The sequence below is a fragment of the Squalius cephalus genome (genome assembly GCF_949319135.1).
Source record: "Squalius cephalus genome assembly, chromosome: 23".
Taxonomy (NCBI): Eukaryota; Metazoa; Chordata; class Actinopteri; order Cypriniformes; family Leuciscidae; genus Squalius; species Squalius cephalus.
Genome location: NC_137144.1, coordinates 5,521,211 through 5,542,520, shown reverse-complemented (window position 1 = coordinate 5,542,520; position 21,310 = coordinate 5,521,211). Strand labels below are relative to the sequence as shown.

Here is a 21,310-nt window from a genome sequence, read left to right as displayed (position 1 = left end):
ATATCAGCTTCAGGAAAACAGAAATTGGTCATCAATGTTACTCTGGGTATTTTGCCCTTTATGCTGATTTACGGAACGTCCCCCTGTTTTACGGGACGGATGGAAACCCTACTGCGTCTCGCTGCAGTGCTTTTACACAGACTGTAAAGTGGCTTTGTTCTAATCCAAAATCTGCACAAGCACTGGGAATTAAGGCGAGTATTTCAGAACACACAAATACAACAATGTGAGTATAAAGACCAGGGAGCTTATGTACATTGTTTTATGAGCAAAGTAGTCAACGGAACAAAGCATCTCGAGCGGGAAACCCTCCACTTGTTTGAAAAGAGGAAACGCGCAGTCATTGGCTGGCACTCATGCGCAGACATCACGTATTAGCCAATCACAGGCCTGCATCATCGCGTCACTATGAGCTCGTGGCGGTTCAAAGCTTTAAAAGCGGGTGTTTAACGTAGAGCAGCATTTCCTTCCAGCGCAAGCAAGACAAAGAGAAAGACCGCAGCAATGGCAAGAACCAAGCAGACCGCTCGTAAATCCACCGGTGGTAAAGCCCCGAGGAAGCAGCTCGCTACTAAAGCCGCCCGTAAGAGCGCTCCGGCCACCGGCGGCGTCAAGAAGCCTCACCGCTACCGGCCCGGGACCGTGGCTCTGCGGGAGATCCGCCGCTATCAGAAGTCCACCGAGCTGCTGATCCGCAAACTGCCCTTCCAGCGGCTGGTGAGAGAAATCGCTCAGGACTTCAAGACGGACCTGCGCTTCCAGAGCTCCGCTGTCATGGCCCTGCAAGAGTCCAGCGAGGCTTATTTGGTCGGTCTCTTCGAGGACACCAACCTGTGCGCCATCCACGCTAAGAGGGTCACCATCATGCCCAAAGATATTCAGCTGGCCCGCCGCATCCGCGGAGAGCGCGCTTAAACCCGCGTCTGCGTCAACCCACAACGGCTCTTTTAAGAGCCACTTCAATTTAAACTGAATGAGGGAATTTCTAGTGTAACATTGAAAATAACAAATATTAAGCATCAGGGTCCTACGCAGTATGATATTTGTTTAAATTTCCAGATCTGAATAATCAGTAGAGATTGTATATCAAGCTGCAACACACACACACATTGCTCAGGCAGGAAGTGAAGGCGAACCATATATGATACATATAGTTTGGTTATTATTAGACTGAAAATTCATGATATGATTATTGATATTCATTTTAAATATTGTAGGTAACTAATGAAACATTTATAGTGTTGTTTTTTTGTTTGTTTTTTACTGTAGTTTGCTATGGGATAACATCATGTTCATTTGTAACAAATACTCAGTTTGGATGTTTGATGCCACACATTTTATTTTAAAATTCAAAATAAACACAAAATAAAAAAGTGCAATGTGTACTCATTCCAAAATGCTCATTCCAAAAGACAGTGGTAACACTTTACAATAAGGTTTAATTTTTTTAACGTTATTCTTTAAAGGGACAGTTCACCCATGGCTGTGAACGATTTTTGGATTATGTGAAGTAAATCTATGCATCCACGGTACAATCAGCGTCTACGTCACGGCTCTCAGCCCGCCCTCTGTTCGTTGATTGGCCGGCTGTTTTGAGGCCGGAGGAAAACTGGGAGATAGGTCGCTATCTCAGACTGAGTACAGAAGCGAACTGAAATTGAGCGGAAGTACTAAGTCTGACGTAACAATCGTGAACATTGTCTTAATGTTCTTTTTCAGCATCTTCAGTTATATGTTTTTCAGTTATTGCTGTTTTTCTTTTTGATAAGAAAAAAAGTTAATACACAAAATTGACTATGATGTATGAAGGGCAGAACAGGTTTCATCAACCACCCTGCAGAGTTAAGCTCCGACCCCTATCAAACATACCAAAACCTGTTAAAAGTCTTCAGATTTACTGCGAAATTACAGGCACGTGTTTGAATAGGACTGGAGCTGAACTCTTCAGGACAGTGAGACAGTTCAGCAGTGTAAAAACATAAGACATTTACATGCCTCAATTTTAGGACACTTAGACATGTCATACATGCAACCTATTTTGCATATTACTTTTTTTTTTTTTGCATCACATGAAATACAAATATTACTTTTTTTATATACCTTAATGTAAAAACTTATCCTGGGGCATACAACTCATGAAACCTATCAAAATGTATCAAAAACTCCTTTCAATTTGTTTTACTCAAGTCTAGATTACATACAGTTTTTACCAATTGCTTACACACGTTTTCAAAACTAAGTCTCCTTTTTTCAAAACTCTACACACAATTCTCAAAACTGCACACACAAAATGCAAAACGCCTCACATATCCTTCAAAATGCAACACTGCATTCAAAATGCCATAAACACATGTCAGAATGAAGCATTTTCATCAAATGGCAAACACTTCTTTCATAATAATACATTTTTGTATATACCATGTAAACACTACTGTTCTAAATCTAAAGCTCTTTGGTCTTTCATAGGCTTATATCTACATTTCAATACAATGTTCTACAGTGAAAGTAATCTGATGTAACAAGTACACTGTAAACACCAAATGCAATGTAGAAACATAAAATATTTATTAGGTTTAACATTATTGTTGTTTACAGTAGCATACAACAAAACCATAAACATATGTACTGTGAACCAAAAGTATATTCTTTAGAATACAGTAAATACTGTTTTTCTCTGTCGCTTTGGTGCATTTCTCACATCACTATTTACATTTGCACAACAGTTAATGCAGTTCTCAAAACAATTAGTAAAAACTGCAAAACCTAGTTGATAACCTGCAAAAGAGTGTCACTTGCTCAAAATGGATAGCTCATTCCTCAAAAGCAAGTATTCATGTCAATGAAAGTGTCAGTGTCATCAAGATGAAAAGTCCTGACACATTGTTTATGAACAAGGTCTTCAAATGGCTTTGTCATGTTTTCATTATGACAGTTTACTCTGTAAATGTTTTCCAATGCAAAAAAGGCAGATCTTGGTGACACTACCTGAAAATGCTCAAGACAGCACTATATACTATTTGCACACCCATTTGAAAAATACAGTAAAGTTACACATTACTGTTTTTAGTGAGGTAACTGAGTACAAGACACTGAATATGTATGTTTCACATTTTTACTGCATATGCTCTTTGCAATTCTAATTTGTTCACAGCATTGTGCAAAAGAAAAAATACACCCTTATTTACAACAAACATAAACTCCCTTTGGGTAGAGCTGTGCACAACTGTAAACAATATTGCAGTACATATTGGTACTGAACATACAACATACATAGTACTGAAATCATTCATGCACATCCAGACGTTCCTCATCAGTGAAAGCTGAGATTCACCTGAGAGAAATTGTTCAATTTAGGAGACATTTTCAGGAAAAAAAAAAAACATTTTCATTTTAAAAAATGCGTAAAATTTGCTTGACAGATTTTGACAACTAGTTCAACATTTTTGTATGTAATGACTCAAGCAATGAAATGAGGACTATTAGTTTTATATGGAATGACTATTCGGCATTCACAAGTATAGTTAATTTTGACTGACATGACATAAGCAAATGATAATGTTATAAAATAGCAGAGAGTTGTATGAAAGCAATTGATGCATGTCCAAAAGCATTTGCAATTTGTTGGAAGGAATGAGAAACTGCTACTATGATGTGCACAAATGACTACATTTTGTGGAGGTTTGATTGGTTGGGTCCCGGGGGGTCCCAGGAATCCATTGTTCAAAACAGATCATCTGACCTTTGACCTATTTAGGCCTATACTACAGTAAAGCAGTGATTGGTTAGTGATCAGTTAAGCAATTAGTGTTTGCACATGTGAGGAGTGTGTCTGTGTGACCTGGTGAATAAGTGTAGCATTTTGATTGGTTGTGTTTGGAAAAGGAAAGCAAGTCACTTCCTGATAGATCTTTGTGTTTTAGGTAGAGAATTGTGTGTAGTGTTTTGCAAAAAGTGTTTTATGCAATTGAAAACTGAGTCAAAGGCTGAGAAATAGCTTATGGTTTTGAAGATTTGGCATGTAGTTTTGCACTTTGAGTGAGAGGTTTCAAAAATTGTGTGACATGAAAAGATTTTGTGTGTAAGCAGTTGGTAAAAACTGTAAAAGTAACATGAAAGGATGTTTTGCTGATCATTTTCCACTCTTGTCTGTTTAAGGTTTAAAATGTATGCGGTCAGTTGTTAAGGAGTATCAAACATAATCCTGCATTTTAGCATTGCAGTTTTAATACAATATTTTTGTCTGTATCTTGTTTTCTAGATTCCCATTACTAAAAAGGTGAAAAAACACAGGCCTAAACAGAAGATAAAACAGATGTGCCACTCCATTATTTAACCCAATTAATCCCACTGGTAACAATTGTGACCGGATTGTGGCGAGCCATTCCTTAGTCTGGTTGTTTGATGAGAAAAAGATGAAATGTAGTTGCAATAAACGCGTCAAGAATCCGCACAGAAAGGAACTATTTTCTATTTTTTCTACTTTCAATATATATATATATATATAATCTTTTATATAAAAAAAACGACTGAACGAATTATACACAGATTATTTAACTCAGTCTTTAAATTGAATTGGATTAAATGGGTAAAGAATTTAACTTTGATATTGTGATATGTCGTCTTGCCTTGTAGACTTGTAGAAAATCATTTATCAACTAGTACTACTGTAAAATATATTAATTTGTTAAATACAATTTATGAAACCTGAAATTTAATATGAAACAAAGCTCTAGCTATGTTTTGGAGGAGGGGTGTGTGTCATGTCATGTGACGCAGCGCTGGTTTCTGTCAGGTCCTGTAAGCAAATGTAAAATTCTTCTTTGTAACACACAACTAACTATAAAAGCTGGATGCCAACCGCCGTTAAATAGTAACAAGAAGAAGAAGAACACAACTAACTATTCGTTCATTGTCGATCATTGGCCGACGGAAAGTAGTCAGAGTGAAACATGTCTGGAAGAGGCAAAGGCGGTAAAGGACTCGGGAAAGGAGGCGCTAAGCGTCACCGTAAAGTTTTGCGCGATAACATCCAGGGAATCACCAAACCCGCCATTCGTCGTCTGGCTCGCCGCGGCGGCGTCAAGCGCATCTCCGGTCTGATCTACGAGGAGACCCGCGGAGTGTTGAAGGTGTTCCTGGAGAACGTGATCCGCGATGCCGTCACCTACACCGAGCACGCCAAGAGAAAGACCGTCACCGCCATGGATGTTGTGTACGCGCTGAAGAGACAGGGACGCACCCTGTACGGCTTCGGCGGATAAACGCCTGAAACCAGGAGAAACCACACAAACCCAACGGCTCTTTTAAGAGCCACACACTCTGCCACATAAAGAGGCAATGTTTTGGGTACGTCATCAAAAAATAATAATAATAATAATAATAGATTATAGAGCAGGGGGCTGTTCCATAAACCAAGATTAGAGTATAAGCCAGGCTTATTTCGGTTAGTCAGGCTTATTTTTGGTAGATTCGGTTTCATAAATCAAACTTAAAAAAGTTCAAACTCAGTTACCCCGGCAACTTATGCTGGGAAACTAGCCTGGTCCAGGGCAGGCTAACTGTCAGGCTAAGCCTCAGTTGTTACACAGATCCTCTAACACTGACCAATAGGAACACAATGATATTACCACTGACACTCTCTCATACCATTATTGGACTTTATTAACCACTATTAGTCCAAAAATAAATACACAGTATACAGAAAATCAACTTAAATAAGGCTACAATGATAAATTAGTCAATATAGACCTATATACAGTATATAGATAGATAGATAGGCCTAAATACAATATATTATATATATATATATATATATATATATATATATATATATATATATATATATATATATATATATACAGTGCTATGCATAAGTTTAGGCACCCATGCTAAAGTTGACTAAAAAGAGGAATAAAAAATCATCTTTTGGAAATTGAACTTAATGCCTTAATTTAAAAAATGAGGAAAAATCCAACCTTTAAGAACACCAATTTTCTTTGTGAATGAATAATGTATCGTAAATAAATAAATGTTCTTCCTTAAAATACAGGGTGCATAAGTTTGGACACCCCTATGTTAAATTCCCATAGAGGCAGGCAGATTTTTATTTTTAAGTATTTAATTTTTTTTTTATTTTAGGATACTATGCATCCTGATAAAGTTCCCTTGGCCTTTGGAATTAAAATAGCCCCACATCATCACATAGCCTTCACCATACCTTGAGATTGGCATGGTTTTATTTCAGTCAGCCTAATAGCTAGTTTGATTTGCATTGCTCTAAGGAAGAACATTTATTTATTTACGATACATTATTCATTCACAAAGAAAATTGGTGTTCTTAAAGGTTGGATTTTTCCTATTTTTTTAAATTAAGGCATTAAGTTCAATTTCCAAAAGATGATTTTTTATTCCTCTTTTTAGTCAACTTTAGCATGGGTGCCTAAACTTATGCATAGCACTGTATATATATATACTACAGGTTTTCTTTTTTTACTGGCTGAATGTTTTGTGCCCAAGATTTAATTAGATTGTTTTAAAGATTTATGAATACATTTCTCTCTGGTTTTGTTTGGCAGCTGTAGTACATGTTTATGATTAGAAGAACATTAGAACACAATCTAAAAAAAGCTTTGTAAAGCATAAGTTAAAATCACAAAATTAAAAATAAATAATTACAAAAGCAAATTTTAAATTTTAAATTTTAACTGGTAAGATGAATCTGAGCTTAGTAATTGACAGTATATTAGCCTACATTTGATTTACCCCATTACAATAGTCCCTTTACAGTTATTGCTATCATAAAAATATACACACAGGTTTAAAATTCTAAATAAGGCACATCTAATGTCCAAATAACAAATATTTTAATGTATATATATATATATCTATATATATATCTATATATATATATATATATATATATATATATATATATATATATATATATATATATATATATATATATATATATATGTACTTTATTATGTCTTTCAATTCAAACACATTTAACACAATTATACAAATTTACAGTTCCTTTAAAGACATCATATTTTCCCCCAATAAATATTCCTTATTTTTCCTTCTACTTTTTTTCTTTTGTGATAATACCCACCAACACATAGCCTAAAAACACACATGAATAGAACAATAACCAAAAAGTTCATAGACACTTTTACATGATTTAAGGGGGATAAGACAAAAAACAATAAATAAATAGTAATACAAATTTAACATTAACATATTTATATCAAACTCTTATAATGACACATAATTCCTAATAGTTATTCAAGTAATATTATTTGAATATCAAATATGCAATATTAAATAAGTAAATAAATAAAAGAACAAATTACTAGAAATAAAAGGGAGGGAGTGTTATATAAAAATGTAGTTAATAATATATATTCCTTTATTTTATGGAATATTCTTTGATTTTAGAGTTGCACATATCTTTTCAAAATGTATACATTTGCTCTTAATTTAATGTTATCCTCTCCATAATGTACTTTAGAAACTAAATCTACTCATTTAAAACTGGGGATTCTTGCTTTCCAAAAAAATATTGCATTAAAAGCTGTAATTCTCAGCATTCTAAATAAGTATACATCATCTTTATTAAGTAGCATAGGTCCTATACCCAAAACTATATTTTGTATATTTATATAGGCATTTAGTTTCTTAAAATAAACTTCCCTGAATTATAGGCTACTTCACTGAAGTACTTCTGTTTGCTTGAAGTTCAGTGCAACTTATCCAACATCCTAAAGATAAATTATTATAATTAGAAGATATTTCTAGTGTTATAAAATATCGCATATTAATTTTCCGAATTTTCCGATTTTAAGAATTATTGCGCTCCTATTTGGCGCGCATGCGCGCAGCAGCGCTCGTTCAATATGAAAATTAGCAGCAAAATGGATACATTTGCATGGCTTTCGAACATTTACAGATGGAGAATATAACTGTAAAATGTAAGTTTTGAACTGAGGGGGGGGGAAACATGTCACAAACGCATAAAACAGCACAAAATATGTACGCTGTTTGATGGTGGATCGATTTGATCCACGATCGACCTCTAGGGCTGCTTAAGAAACGCGTGCACACGCAATTATCTAGACTAGATAAACCTGGATCAAATTAGTGAGATTGCGTGAGCTTCAATTACCTTTTATGGAACCACTTTAGCCCCAACTCATTTGTTAGGCTCATTCAAGTCCGGTTTTGGAGTTTAATCCCCGCTTTTCTAAGCGTCTTTTATGGAACAACCCTCGGGTCATTATTAGACTGAAAATACATGATCTGATTATTGATATTAATTTTAAACATTGTAGGTAACCCATGTAACACTTATAGTGTTTTTTTTTTTTTACTGTAGTTTACTATGGGATAACATCTTCATGTTCATTTGTAACACATACTCGGTTTGGATGTTTGATGCCACATACATTTTTATCAAAATAAACATCAAATAAAAAAGTGCAATGTGTACTCATTCTAAAGTGCTCATTCCAAAAGATACTGGTAACACTTTACAAATATAGCTGCGAGCAGCGATTACGGGCCCAAGCCGGTGGCACCGCAACCCCGGTGCCTTTAGGGTGGCGGTGCCGCCGGCTTTGGCCCTTCATCGCTGCTCGCAGCTATATATATATATATATATATATATATATATATATACACATACATATATATATATTTATTTATTTATTCATTCATTCATTCATTCATTTTTTTTTTTTTATTATTATTTATTAATTTTTTTTATTCAGATTTTATGATACACTCAAAATATTCCACAACAAATCCTTTAAATTTAATGTAAAAGTAAAAATGAAAGTAAGCAGTGTTGGGCTCACGTAACCCTCTCATCAGAATCAAAATGTTTCAACATTTGCGATGTATTTGGATGCTAAACTATTCTTTATTATAGGCTTTGTTCTTCACTCGTGTTCCAATATTGATGGAAAAAATCATCCTCTTCACATGCGCAAAAATTTGCTTGGAAACATCACAGTGGAGCGAGCGGTGCTTACTGTGAATGTACGAATTGTACTACTGACTATTTAGAGCAGTGTAATTTTTATATGTTAGGTTGACTATTTTATTATTATATTTTATTAAGGCTATAATGAACAGGCTGCGATGTCAAGATTGTAATGCTGGAGTGTGTGTGTGTGTGTGTGTGTGTGTGGACATGTTTTTCTATCCCGGTGGGGACTTTAACCTGAATGCACACAGACTCATGGGGACTCGTGTCACAGTGGGGACCTAAATAGAGGTCCCCATGGGTAAACAAGATTATAAATCATACAGAATGAGTTTTTTTGGAAATGTAAAAATGCAGAAAATTTTATGGGATATGTAGGTTTAGGGGTAGGGTTAGTGTGAGGAGATAGAATATACAGTTTGTACAGTATAAAAACCATTAAGTCCATGGAGAGTACCCACAAAGATAGTAAACCGTGTGTGTGTGTGTGTGTGTGTGTGTGTGTGTGTGTGGCGTGGGCGCGATTGAACAGTAGACACATAAAAACATACTCCGTCATTATACAGGACGACATTCAAACTGCAAAGTGTTAACTTATATTTGTGTACAGTTGCAATAAAACACAAAATTGTGCTTTTGTAAAATAATTTCAAGCAATCCACCCCCCGAAAGGCGCTAATTTTAAAATGAAACTAAAATGCTCATGGCTGCACGGGCATTCATAACGGTGCGCGTCCACGGCGAGGAACGAGCAGAACAGAGTGAACGTTTTTCAGTTAATTCCTACTTCCATAGGAATTCATTTGAAACGCTCGCTCAACCAATATAAATGTCAGTGCGGACGAACATATTTTACTTTCGTTTTTAAGTTAGCGATTAAAAAGCCCCCAGCGGTGTCACACGTCAGTTAACCGGTGGTAAAATATTCTCACCGTCACATACCTAGTATATTTTTATATAGATATAATAGGCCTACCTGATTTTGAACACAAGAGGGCAGTATAGCACTATGTTTGACTTTATTTATGTATTGTTTAGACTAAACAACCATTCTGGCAGTTTTTAAACTTAAAATTCATTCTTAAATTGAAAAAAAAGAATAAAATGTTTAGTTGTGATGTTTGTATACTTTTATATAGAAATAAATGGTATATAATTACATTTTTAGAAAATTTGAGGCTTTTAGTTTTTCCTTTTTGGACATTACTTTAATCCCTCGCCATAGCAAAACCGTTTGAGATATTTATTATCCGTTCACAATTTAGCATATTTAATGTGTTTTCATCATGTTGAAAAAGTTTGGTGGGAATAAAATAAATAGTTTAAGAGGAGTGGCTAAAAATTCATAGGCTGATTTTGCAAAAAAAATCCACATTCAGACCAAAATATCTGACTTCCTTTTGCTCTGAGCTAATGAATGTAAATTAGAAAGTTGTCCGGCTTGATGAGAACAATATAAAAAAAATTTTTTTTTACTGCATTTAAAACTAACCCCCCCCACTTTTGTCAAAAGCATGTTGAAAGTGACACACTTCCTGCTGCCAGTTGGTGGCGCTATAACTTTGACTCACAATAGTCACATCCATCTGATCGGCCTCTTACCACGAACACACTGCTGAAGTTTCATCAAGATCAGTTGATGTATGCAGAAGTTATAACACTTTGTGTCTCTCTTTTCTCGCCATAAATTCGTTTCCTCACCACGGCCAAACCGTTCAAGATATCAAAAATCCGTCCGCAATTTAGCATCCTCAATGTCTTTACTTCATGCTGACTGAGTTTGGAGGTGATTGAATGAATTCTCTAGGAGGAGTACATCACATTCCACAGCAAGCGTTTTCCAAACAACCCATAATAGCTGACTTCCTGTTGGGCTGGCGTGAAACTTGACAGAGGGAAAGTTGTTCGGCCCGACGAGATCTATATGTGTACCGAGTTTCATATTAATTCATGCAAGCGTATTTGATATATGGACCAAGTTTTCAGACCCTGTTCAAGAGGGCGCTGTTGAGCCCCCCTGCCACGCCCGTTTCTGAAACTTTGCACTTGTCTACTGGCTAATAAGTGTGATGTGTCTGTCGAGTTTCATCCAATTTCAAGCATGATAAGAGTCTCAAACGCATCCGAGAAGAATATTAAAACTTGATGCGTTGCCACGGCAACAGTATCTAAGATATCAATAATCCTTTCACAGGTCTACATCTGCCCTGTGTTTACATTATACACAGAAAGTTTGAAGCAAATCGGGTAAAATTAAGAGGGTGACTTCAAAGCATTTTGAAAGTGACACACTTCCTGCTGCCAGTTGGTGGCGCTATAACTTTGACTCACAATAGTCACATCCATGTGATCGGCCTCTTACAACGAACACACTGCTGAAGTTTCATCAAGATCAGTTAATGTATGCAGAAGTTATAACACACTTCCTGTGTCCCATTATTCGCCATAAATTCGTTTCCTCGCCACGGCCAAACCGTTCGAGATATCAAAAATCCGTTCGCAAGAATTCATCCTCAATGTCTTGACTTTATTCTCACCTAGTTTGGTGGCGATCGGATGAAATCCCTAGGAGGAGTATTTCACATTCCATTGTATGCGTTTTCCAAACAACGTATAATAACCGACTTCCTGTTGGGCTTTTGTAAAACTTAGAGCACGAAAGTTGTTCGGCCCGATGAGATCTATATGTGTACTGAGTTTCATATTATTACATGCAAGCGTGTTTGATTTATGGACCAAGTTTTCGGACCCCATTCCAGGGGGCGCTGTCGAGCCCCCCTGCCACGCCCCAGTACCAGCTTCAGCCCGGCCCTGATGGCCGCAGGTTCTGACGTGTGTGCAAAATTTCAAGAGTTTTTGAGCATGTTAAGGGCCCCAAAAGTGGCAAAAAGGCAAAAAAAAAAAAAAAAAAAAATCCTTACGGAAACAATAGGGCCTTCGCCCTTTCAGGGCTTGGGCCCTAATAAGGTTTCATTTTTTTAACATTATTCTTTAAAGGGAAAGTTCACCCAAAATTTAAAATTCTGTCATTTACTCACTTTCAAGTTGTTTTGACTAAACATGTATGGATTTCTTCCTTCTGTTGAACACACAAAAATGTATTTTATAGAATGATGGTTACCAAACCATTTCTGGTCCCATTGCCTTTTTTCATACTATGGAAGTATGTAATGTAATATGTATAAAAATGGTTTTAAGCCAGTTATTTATATCTTCTGCTATAGAGTGCCAGTAGGATATATTAGTTTGTTTGTTTATGTATTAATTTCCAAACATATACAGTATATGAACATATAGGATTATATAGATGTGTGTATATATATATATATATATATATATATATTTATATATATATATATATATATATATATATATATATATATATTACACAAAATAAAAATCATAAAGTTAAAACGATATCAAACAACTCATTGTTTGAGATACAACTCATGAAACCTATCAAAATATATCAAAAACTCCTTTCAATTTGTTTTACTCAAGTCTTTATTATATAAAAAATTGGTGCTTTACCTCAGTGGTTCTCAACTCCAGTCCTCGGGACCCGCTGCTCTGCACATTTTGTATGTCAACGGGTCCCGAGGACTGGAGTTGAGAACCACTGCTTTACCTCCCAACAACAGGCAAAAACTATACCAATGAAAGTAAGGAATCATTGTTTAAAGAGGTCATATAATGCCATTTTTGTACAAGTTAATAGATTCTTTAGGGTATAAATGAAAAGTTTGTAATATACTTTAATTAAAATTCTCAGTATTGTAAGAAAACACTCATTTTACCTGGTCAAAAACAGCTCTATTTTCAGCACGCCATTTAAGTGCATGTGTCTTTAAATGAAAATGAGCTTTGCTCACCCCGCCCCTCTGTTCTGTGGGGCGTTTTAACCACTGATCTATAGAGCTTGGCAACGTGATGTCAAGCCACAGAGCGCTGCGGTGGCTGATGGGTAGTGCTGCCATATTGTGATGCCATCGCCGTTCCGCTGTTAATCTCAAGGGGGTAATCTATCAGCCGGAAACTGAAGCTTCCCCGGGGGCCGCCATTGATTAGCAGACCCTCACCTGCTGTTAGCATTTCATTGACTCCCATTAATTTTGGGGTCACTTTGACAGCGAATAACTTCACATCTGAGACGTTTAAAGACTCAATTTGTCCATTATTTATTTTTCAAGGCAAGGCAAGGCAAGTTTATTTATATAGCACATTTCATACACAATGGCAATTCAAAGTGCTTTACATAGAAGAAATTAAAATAATAAAAAGAAATGAGAATAATTAAAACAGTTTAGAAAAATAAAAAATAAAATACAGTACAGTACAGTCAGACGAACATTGGCACAGTGCTCATTCATTAAATACATAGCTAAACAGAAGTGTTTTGAGTCTGGATTTGAAAGTGACTACTGTAGGAGCTCATCTGATCTCCTCTGGAAGCTGGTTCCAGCTGCGGCTGGCATATTAGCTAAAAGCGGACTCACCATGTTTTGAGTGAACCCTTGGTATTTCTAGCTGATATGATCCTAGTGATCTGAGTGATCTGTTGGGTTAATATTCAGTGAGCATATCTGCAATATATTGAGGTCCTAGGCCATTGAATGATTTATATACCAGTAATAATACTTTAAAATCAAACCTAAATTTAACTGGGAGCCAGTGTAAAGACCTGAGGACTGGTGTGATATGTTCATATTTTCTGGTTCTGCTCAGAATCCTTGCGGCAGCGTTCTGTATGAGCTGCAACTGTCTTATGGTCTTTTTGGGAAGGCCAGTGAGGAGTCCATTACAATAATCCACCCTGCTGGTGATGAAAGCATGCACAAGTTTCTCTAAGTCTTGTCTGGAAACAAAACATCTAATTCTTGCAATATTTTTCATATGATAGTATGCTGATTTAGTTATTGCTTTGACATGACTACTGAAACTAAGGTCTGACTCTAGTGTCACACCAAGATTCCTAACTTGATTTTTAGTTGTTTGACCCCTAGAGTGAAGGTATGCATTCACCTTGAGAACTTCATCTTTGTTTCCAAATGCAATGACTTCAGTTTTGTCTTTGTTTAACTGAAGAAAGTTTTGACACATCCAACTTTTGACTTCATCGATGCATTGGCACAGGGAGTCAATGGGGCTGTAATCGTTAAGCGATAGGGCTAAGTAGAGCTGTGTGTCGTCTGCATAGCTGTGGTAAGCAATTTGGTTATTTCTCATTATTTGGCTCATTGGGAGCATATACAGGTTGAACAGGAGTGGTGCAAGAATTGAGCCTTGAGGGACTCTGCATGTCATGGATGTCCACTCAGACTTATGGTCTCCTATACTCACATAATAACCTCTCCCATCTAAGTATGACCTGAACCATTTTAGGACTATCCCAGAAAGCCCCACCCAGTTTTCCAGCCTGTCAAGAAGTATGTTGTGATCGACAGTGTCAAATGCAGCACTGAGGTCGAGTAGTACCAGCACTGATAATTTGCCTGAATCAGTATTTAAGCGAATATCGTTTATTATCTTTATGAGCGCTGTCTCTGTGCTGTGGTGTGGTTTGATTGAAAACCAGATTGAAAATTGTCAAAGTATCCATTCGAGCATAAGAATTTGTTCAGCTGATTGAAGACAACTTTTTCAATGATCTTGCCTATGAAAGGAAGATTTGAAATCGGCCTATAGTTGCTTAATATGGTCTTATCCAGATTGCTCTTTTTCAAGAGGGGCTTGACAACTGCAGTTTTCAGGGAGTTTGGAAAACTCCCAGAGAGAAGTGAGGCATTTACCACTTCTAGAAGATCTGCTTCTAAACTGTTTAACTCAGTTTTTAAAAAATGATGTGGGAAGTGTGTCAAGAGCGCAGGTTGATGTTTTAAGGTGCTGTACGGTTTCTTCCAAAATTTTGCCATCAATTTCTTTGAAATCAGACATAGTAACTACTTTCACAGGTGGTCTGATCTGTCTGACCCCAGCACAACTCAAGGATGTGCTGATCACCTTTCTGATATTATTGATTTTCTCAGAGAAGAAAGAAGCAAACTCACTGCACTTGCTGTCTGAGAGCATTTCACTGGGAATCTGGCTTGGGGGGGGTTTGTCAGTCTCTCTACAGTAGCAAAAAGAGTGCGTGTGTTGTTTAAATTACTGTTTATAATATTTGAGAAGAAAGTCTGTCTAGCTTTGCCTAGTTCCATATTGAAAGCATGAAGGCTGTATTTGTAGATGTTATAATGGACTACAAGTTTTGTCTTCCGCCACATGCACTCTGCTTTTCTGCATTGTCTTTTCATATTTTGCACTGTTGATGAGTTTCTCCAAGGTGCTTTTTGTCTGCCACTCTTCTTCCTGACTTTAACAGGAGCACTTTCATCAATTACACTTTTAACTTTTGAGTTAAAAGAATCAAGGAGAAAATCAACAGTCTGCAGATATGCTTGGTGTTAAGGATATAGCCTTCATAATTAGTACACTAGTGTTCTCATTTAAGCATCTCTTCTTGACAGACACAGATCTAGCTTCAGTGGCAGGAGAGATCAATATATCAAAGAAAATACAGAAATGATCAGACAGTGCTACATCCTTAATAACGATCGATGAAATGTTTAGACCCTTACTGATAAGTAAATCTAGAGTGTGTCCACGATTGTGTGTGGGTCCATGTACATGCTGAGTCAGATCAAAAGTTTTTTAAAACAGTTTTGATTTCTTTTGCCATATTGTTTTCTGCAATATCTATGTGAATGTTAAAATCCCCAGCAATGGCAAAACAGTCAAACTAGAGGTAATTGTTGATAACAGTTCTGTAAAGTCCTCAGCAAAGGCTGGAGAGTATTTTGGAGGCCTGTAAATAATGATAAGTAAAATGTGTGGAGCACCTTTTAACACAATACCCAGATATTCGAAAGACAGGTAATTCCCAAATGATATTTGCTTAAATTGATAGATATCTTTAAAACGAGCAGCTAGACCCCCACCTCTCTTAACAGCTCTGCAGACACTCATAAAAGTAAAGTTAGGAGGGGATGTTTCATTTAGGATTGTTGCACTGCAGCTGTCTTCTAGCCAGGTTTCATTTAGAAGCATAAAATCCAGGTTGTTTGTGGTTATTAAGTCGTTGACTAGAAGTGATTTATTTTTAAGTGACCGAATGTTAAAAAGTGCTAACTTAACAGTCTTACTTTTCCCCACAGCAATATTAGTTTGACGTGTAATAGGCACCAGATTAGTTGGGTTTGCTGTACGGCTATTGAAGGCCTTTGAATTTCTATCATGTAATAGAACAGCAATAGAGAAAGATACAGGCACACTGGGTTCCCGCTTGTTCTGTAAACATTTGAGAAAGTTACTGTTATCATAGCGGGGACCCAACACATATAACTGAGAGCTGGTATCAGTTGTTTTTGGTTCACCTCGAGCAGATGGAGGAGGGTGTGGGCCCTGGCGTTGTGGCAGAGGCCGAAGAGCTCTCACAGGAGGGGGAGGGCGAGCTGGGCCCGCAGGCTTTGGTGCGGGTGGTTGAGGTGCCTGCCGTTTTTTGGTTGGTATCTGGGGGCTTGCAGCAAAAGAGTGGGATAGTTTGGTTCCAGCATACACCAGTTCTTCCATTTTCTGTGAGAAGCACAGAAGTGGCGATGCTGGAGAGAGGGAAAAAGTGTCTGGTGAAAGGGGCTTTTGCTCTGATGTTATCGGAGGCTGCGATATGCTGTCCTGGCTTCCCTGGCTGTTTTCCAGGAAGTCGTCCTTGGGTGCTGAATCTTGGAGCAGTTCTGATATGTCTGTCTGTGGTGAGCTCTGTGGACAGGGCTCAGCTGAGATTGTGTCCGTGAGCAGAGGTTGTTGTGGCGGAGTGGTGTTATCATTGTCCTTGTGTGATATGTCAACCGCATGTCCATTTTGCTGCTGAAGTGAAGTCCCGTGGTCATTCATACTGTGTCCAGGTGTGTGTGTGCCGTTCAGATTGAGTGGATTGGCACACACTGCAGAAGGATGATTGAGGGAGAAGTAGATATTGTCCTTTAGCACTCTTGAACCAAGTTTGTTTGGGTGGTGGCCATCCCGATGAAACAGTTGTCTCTGACTCCAGAAAAGATTGAAATTGTCAATGAAGTTCACTCCTTTTATATTGCAGGTTTTTTGCAGCCATGTATTAAGCCCAAGTAACCGTGAAAACCTGTTTGTTCCTCTTGCTGGGAGAGTTCCACTGATGAATGTTTGAACTTTCAGTCTTTTAAGTGTTTCAAAAAGTTAATTGAAATCCTTCTTAAGGAGTTCTGACTGCTCTTTATGAATATCATTCTTCCCCACATGAATGATGAGTCGATTTGCAGTCTTATGTTTCATCAGAATGTTCTGAAGTTCCATGTTTATATCAGAAGTTGTTGCTTGTGGAAGGCAGCACGTAGTTATATCCCTGCTGCTAATGTTTCTGATTATGGAATCCCCCACTATCAGAGTCCTGTGCTCGGCTGCGCTCTGAGCTGAGTGCCGCTGTCTGCTCGACCTTGAGCACCAGTTAGCATCAGTGTTAGCTACTGGCCCATTCAGTCTATGTTCGATCACATTCATCACATTTGGGGATTCCTCATTTACATTCATTAGTACTTCAAATCTGTTCTCAAGATGTATAGGCGGTGGTAGGAGACCAGTGTTTGCAATCCTTGTCAGAGCTGTATCTGGGGTAGAGGATGCTACTGCGGCAATATGTGATGCTTGTGACAGTCTGATGTCTCGAGTGCCTTTGGGTCTCGCTCCCTGTTTGTGCCATCGATTAATAAGTCGATCGGCTTGTTTCTCTACCTGTCGAGGAGCACTAGTTTCATGGGACTCACCGGTATGCTGAGGGTGTCAATGAAGAAGCTCTGTTGTGTGCTCCGTCTGGTTTGGTGGTCCCGTAAGTAACTTTGTTTCAAGAACTGCAATCCTTTGTAAAAGTCTGTGGCAGTTAGTGCAGCAAGTAGATTCTTGAACCAGAAGAGGCATTTTCTCTTATCCTTGTAGGCAGTTGTGTTTTCCTTTCCCCGGAATGTAAGCTGGTCGGGTAAAAGAATTCTGCGTTTTTGTAGTAATACAAACTTTGTCGTATGAGCACTGTGCTGATTTGCTGAAGTTAAAATTAGGTGATAAAAGGAAATAAAATATAAAAAAATAGGAGATAAAATGTAAAAGCGATAGAGCAAAGCGCGGAGCGGTAAGCAAGAGCGTCCGAACAGTAGCTGAGCAGGAAGTCATAGATACCGAATATAGATACCGAGTCCGCCTCCTCTGTCCTTACCGGAGTCACTGTTCCTGTCGTGTCGGTGGATGGTGCGGCCTGCTAGCTGTACGGCGTTATCGGGGATAGCAGGGTGGAGCCAGGTTTCAGACAAGATCATCACACAGCAATCCCGGGCAAAGTTGTTAGTTGCTATTCGCAGTTCTAGGTCATCCATTTTGTGCACAATGGATCTTACATTTGTAAGAAAAACACTATTATTTATATATATATATATATATATATATATATATATATATATATATATATATATATACAGTATATATATATATATATATATATATATATATATATAGTGTGTGTGTCTCCACTTGCTAATAATGATCTGTTAAATATTCACACTGAAAGATGATTGGATGGAATAAGGGTCAACAGGGTTTCCTATTGGCTGGCTGCTTCTCTGTGCTGTGTGCGCCCTGTGTCGTAACTATCAGTTCATGTGTGTAAGGCCAGCGGTAAGTCGTGTGATTGAGAGCTCTGTAATTCTGTCTGTAATGATCTGTCTATGAAATGTGTGATATATCATGAGCAACAGCATATTTATTCGAGACCAAGAAAAGCGTTATATATTCATGAAGAGTGTGAAAAATGTGTGTTTTATTATAGCGCCAGCACGAGGAGTGTCGTATGCTGAATTATTTCAACTCACTCTGTTACACGATGTTTTCTCAGGTACATGTTATGGTTTGATTTTGTGAGAATGCATTATTTTAAACCATGGTTTATATGTTTTAATTTGTTCAACTGTGATATGCAACTATCAGTTCACGTGTGTAAGGCCAGCGCGCCAGCACGAGGAGTGTCGTATGCTGAATTATATCAACTCACTCAGTTACTCAGATGTTTTCTCAGTGAATAAAATCGATGGGAGAAGATTTCTTGAAGCAAGAGTTTTATTGAAACACAACACAACGCAGATATAACAAGACACCAGTTACACATTCACAGTGCCTTAATGAGTGTGGGCCATCCTTAAGTCGTCAGGTGAAGTGTCCTCAGCCCACTGTACTTGCATGGCTGGTGTGGCAGAGTCCTGCACCCATGTTGGAGCCTTGCTTTTCAAGGTGGAGGCAACTGTCCACTGCAGGGAAAAGGCCACAGTCACTGAATGGCCGGCCTACTGGATGCTGCCAAGCAACATTAACAAGGTCCATCCAGAGGTTGGTTACAAAATCAACTATCTGCTGCTGCCACACGTAGGTCTCTGAACAGTCTTCTGGATGGTGAGACTCACAGTAGGCCTGCTTTGAGGACATGTTCCACCAAAACAACACCACCGCCACCAACACCAGAAGAAATGGCTAAATTCTACAGTGATCTCTACAACACAGGTGCAATATCAGCCATTCTATGCGTGCTACCACATTACTGTGAGGACTTCAAAGACCCTGTTCTGCCCATTAGAAACTTAAAATCCCTGACAAGTGTTCGTAACACCAGCCTTGATGGTAGTGACTTTTCAACACTGCGGCAGCACTGCCAGGTGATAATAAGCACAGCAGATGTTTCAGAGGATCAGGCAGCGCAGATTGAGAGAAAGACAAGGGCACGACTGCACAACTCCGCACTTTGGTTTGCAGCACGGGCTGGCAGGATCACAGCATCTTGCATGCATCATGTCTATGCAACAGACATAAACTCACCAGCTCTTTCTACTGTAAAGAAATTATTTTACCCTAAGCATGGCCCAGAAACAGCAGGCACCACCAAGGGTATCAGACAGGAGGATAATGCAAGGAAGGCATACATCTATAAAACAAGAGGACAGCACAGCAATCAGGAGGTGCAAATTTGTGGGGGGTTTTATCAACACAGCCTTTCCACAAGTAGGAGCGTCACCAGATGCCATTGTGAGGTGTACCTGCTGTGGGAAAGGCTAAATTGAAATTAAGTGTCCTTCAAAATACAAGCACTGCACAATCCTCAATGCATGTTCCTCCAACGACAGGAACTTCTGCCTTCAACTTGTAGTTGTACAGGTGCATCTGAGAAAAGGTCACCAGTACTACAGCCAATTACAGACACAAATTTTTGTCGCAGACAGTGCTTACTGTGACTTTGTCGTCTGGCCACTGAAAGATTGTGTTGTTATGCGCATCACCCCAGAGACTGATTTTTGGAAGCCACGACTTCAAAAGGCACTGGAGTTTTTCAAAGAGGTGTCTCTCCCTGAATTGGTAGCACAATATTTCACCGGACAACCTCCGACCAAGCATCTTTGAACAGCAGAGTTCTCCAGCAACAGAAAGTGAGTGATAAAAAGCCAAGAAAGCAGGCTGGCAAAAAAGACAGCACTGTTAAGAGGAAGAAAGCACTATGGTGTCTCTGTCATGGACCTGAGAGAGATCATATGGTGGCATGTGACAACCAGAACTGTCCATTTCAGTGGTTTCATTTTGATTGTGTGGGGCTTGTAGAAACCCCTCCTGAAGGGTCTCCCTGGGTTTGTCCCTCTTGTGCCAAGTAGTGTTTTAATGCACAATATGCACATTCAATGCACACATTGTTTACTTATAGATGCATTCATTATAGCACTGTGAAATTTAAACGTTATTGCACATTGTTACCTTGTCAAGTGTACACTGTTAATTATTTGACTGTAAATTTACAATAAATTGCAGGTTAATAATTGCATGACTTTCACAGTAAGTTACTGTAACATTTGTACAGTAAATTATTGTGAAATGACAGCTGTATACTGTGACTTCACAGTAATTATGACATCGCATTACTGTGATTTAGCGGTAAGCTGCTGTAGAATTAATGTATTTAACTGTGAAATTACAGTTGGTGTCTATGTATTACTGTAATTTAGCAGTAAGCAGCTGTAGAATTCATGTATTTAACTGTGAAATTAGTTAGTGTCTATCTATTACTGTAATTTAGCAGCAAGCAGCTGTAGAATTAATGTATTTAACTGTGAAATTAGTTAGTGTCTATCTATTACTGTAATTTAGCAGTAAGCAGCTGTAGAATTACTGTACATAACTGTGAATGTCTATCTATTACTGTGATTTAGCATAAATGATGGACCAAACAAAACTGATAAA

General features: G+C 38.0%; 2 protein-coding genes across 2 annotated transcripts in view; both read left to right on the top strand.

Moving 5' to 3' along the window:
* The window catches only part of LOC307151409 (histone H4), a 116,687-nt gene extending 111,372 nt beyond the window's left edge, over window positions 1-5,315 (top strand). Inside the window, exon 2 of the mRNA XM_079859412.1 lies at window positions 4,938-5,315. Coding sequence (XP_079715538.1) covers window positions 4,950-5,261 — 312 coding nt within the window. The 5' untranslated portion in view covers window positions 4,938-4,949 and the 3' untranslated portion in view covers window positions 5,262-5,315. The remainder of the gene's footprint in view (window positions 1-4,937) is intronic.
* Window positions 437-915, top strand: LOC307151554 (histone H3.2-like; the record flags this gene model as incomplete). Its single annotated transcript, XM_079859653.1, has 1 exon — window positions 437-915. Exon 1 carries the CDS (start codon window positions 505-507, stop codon window positions 913-915), a length of 411 nt encoding a protein of 136 aa, XP_079715779.1. The 5' UTR covers window positions 437-504.
* Window positions 5,316-21,310: the final 15,995 nt, after the last annotated feature.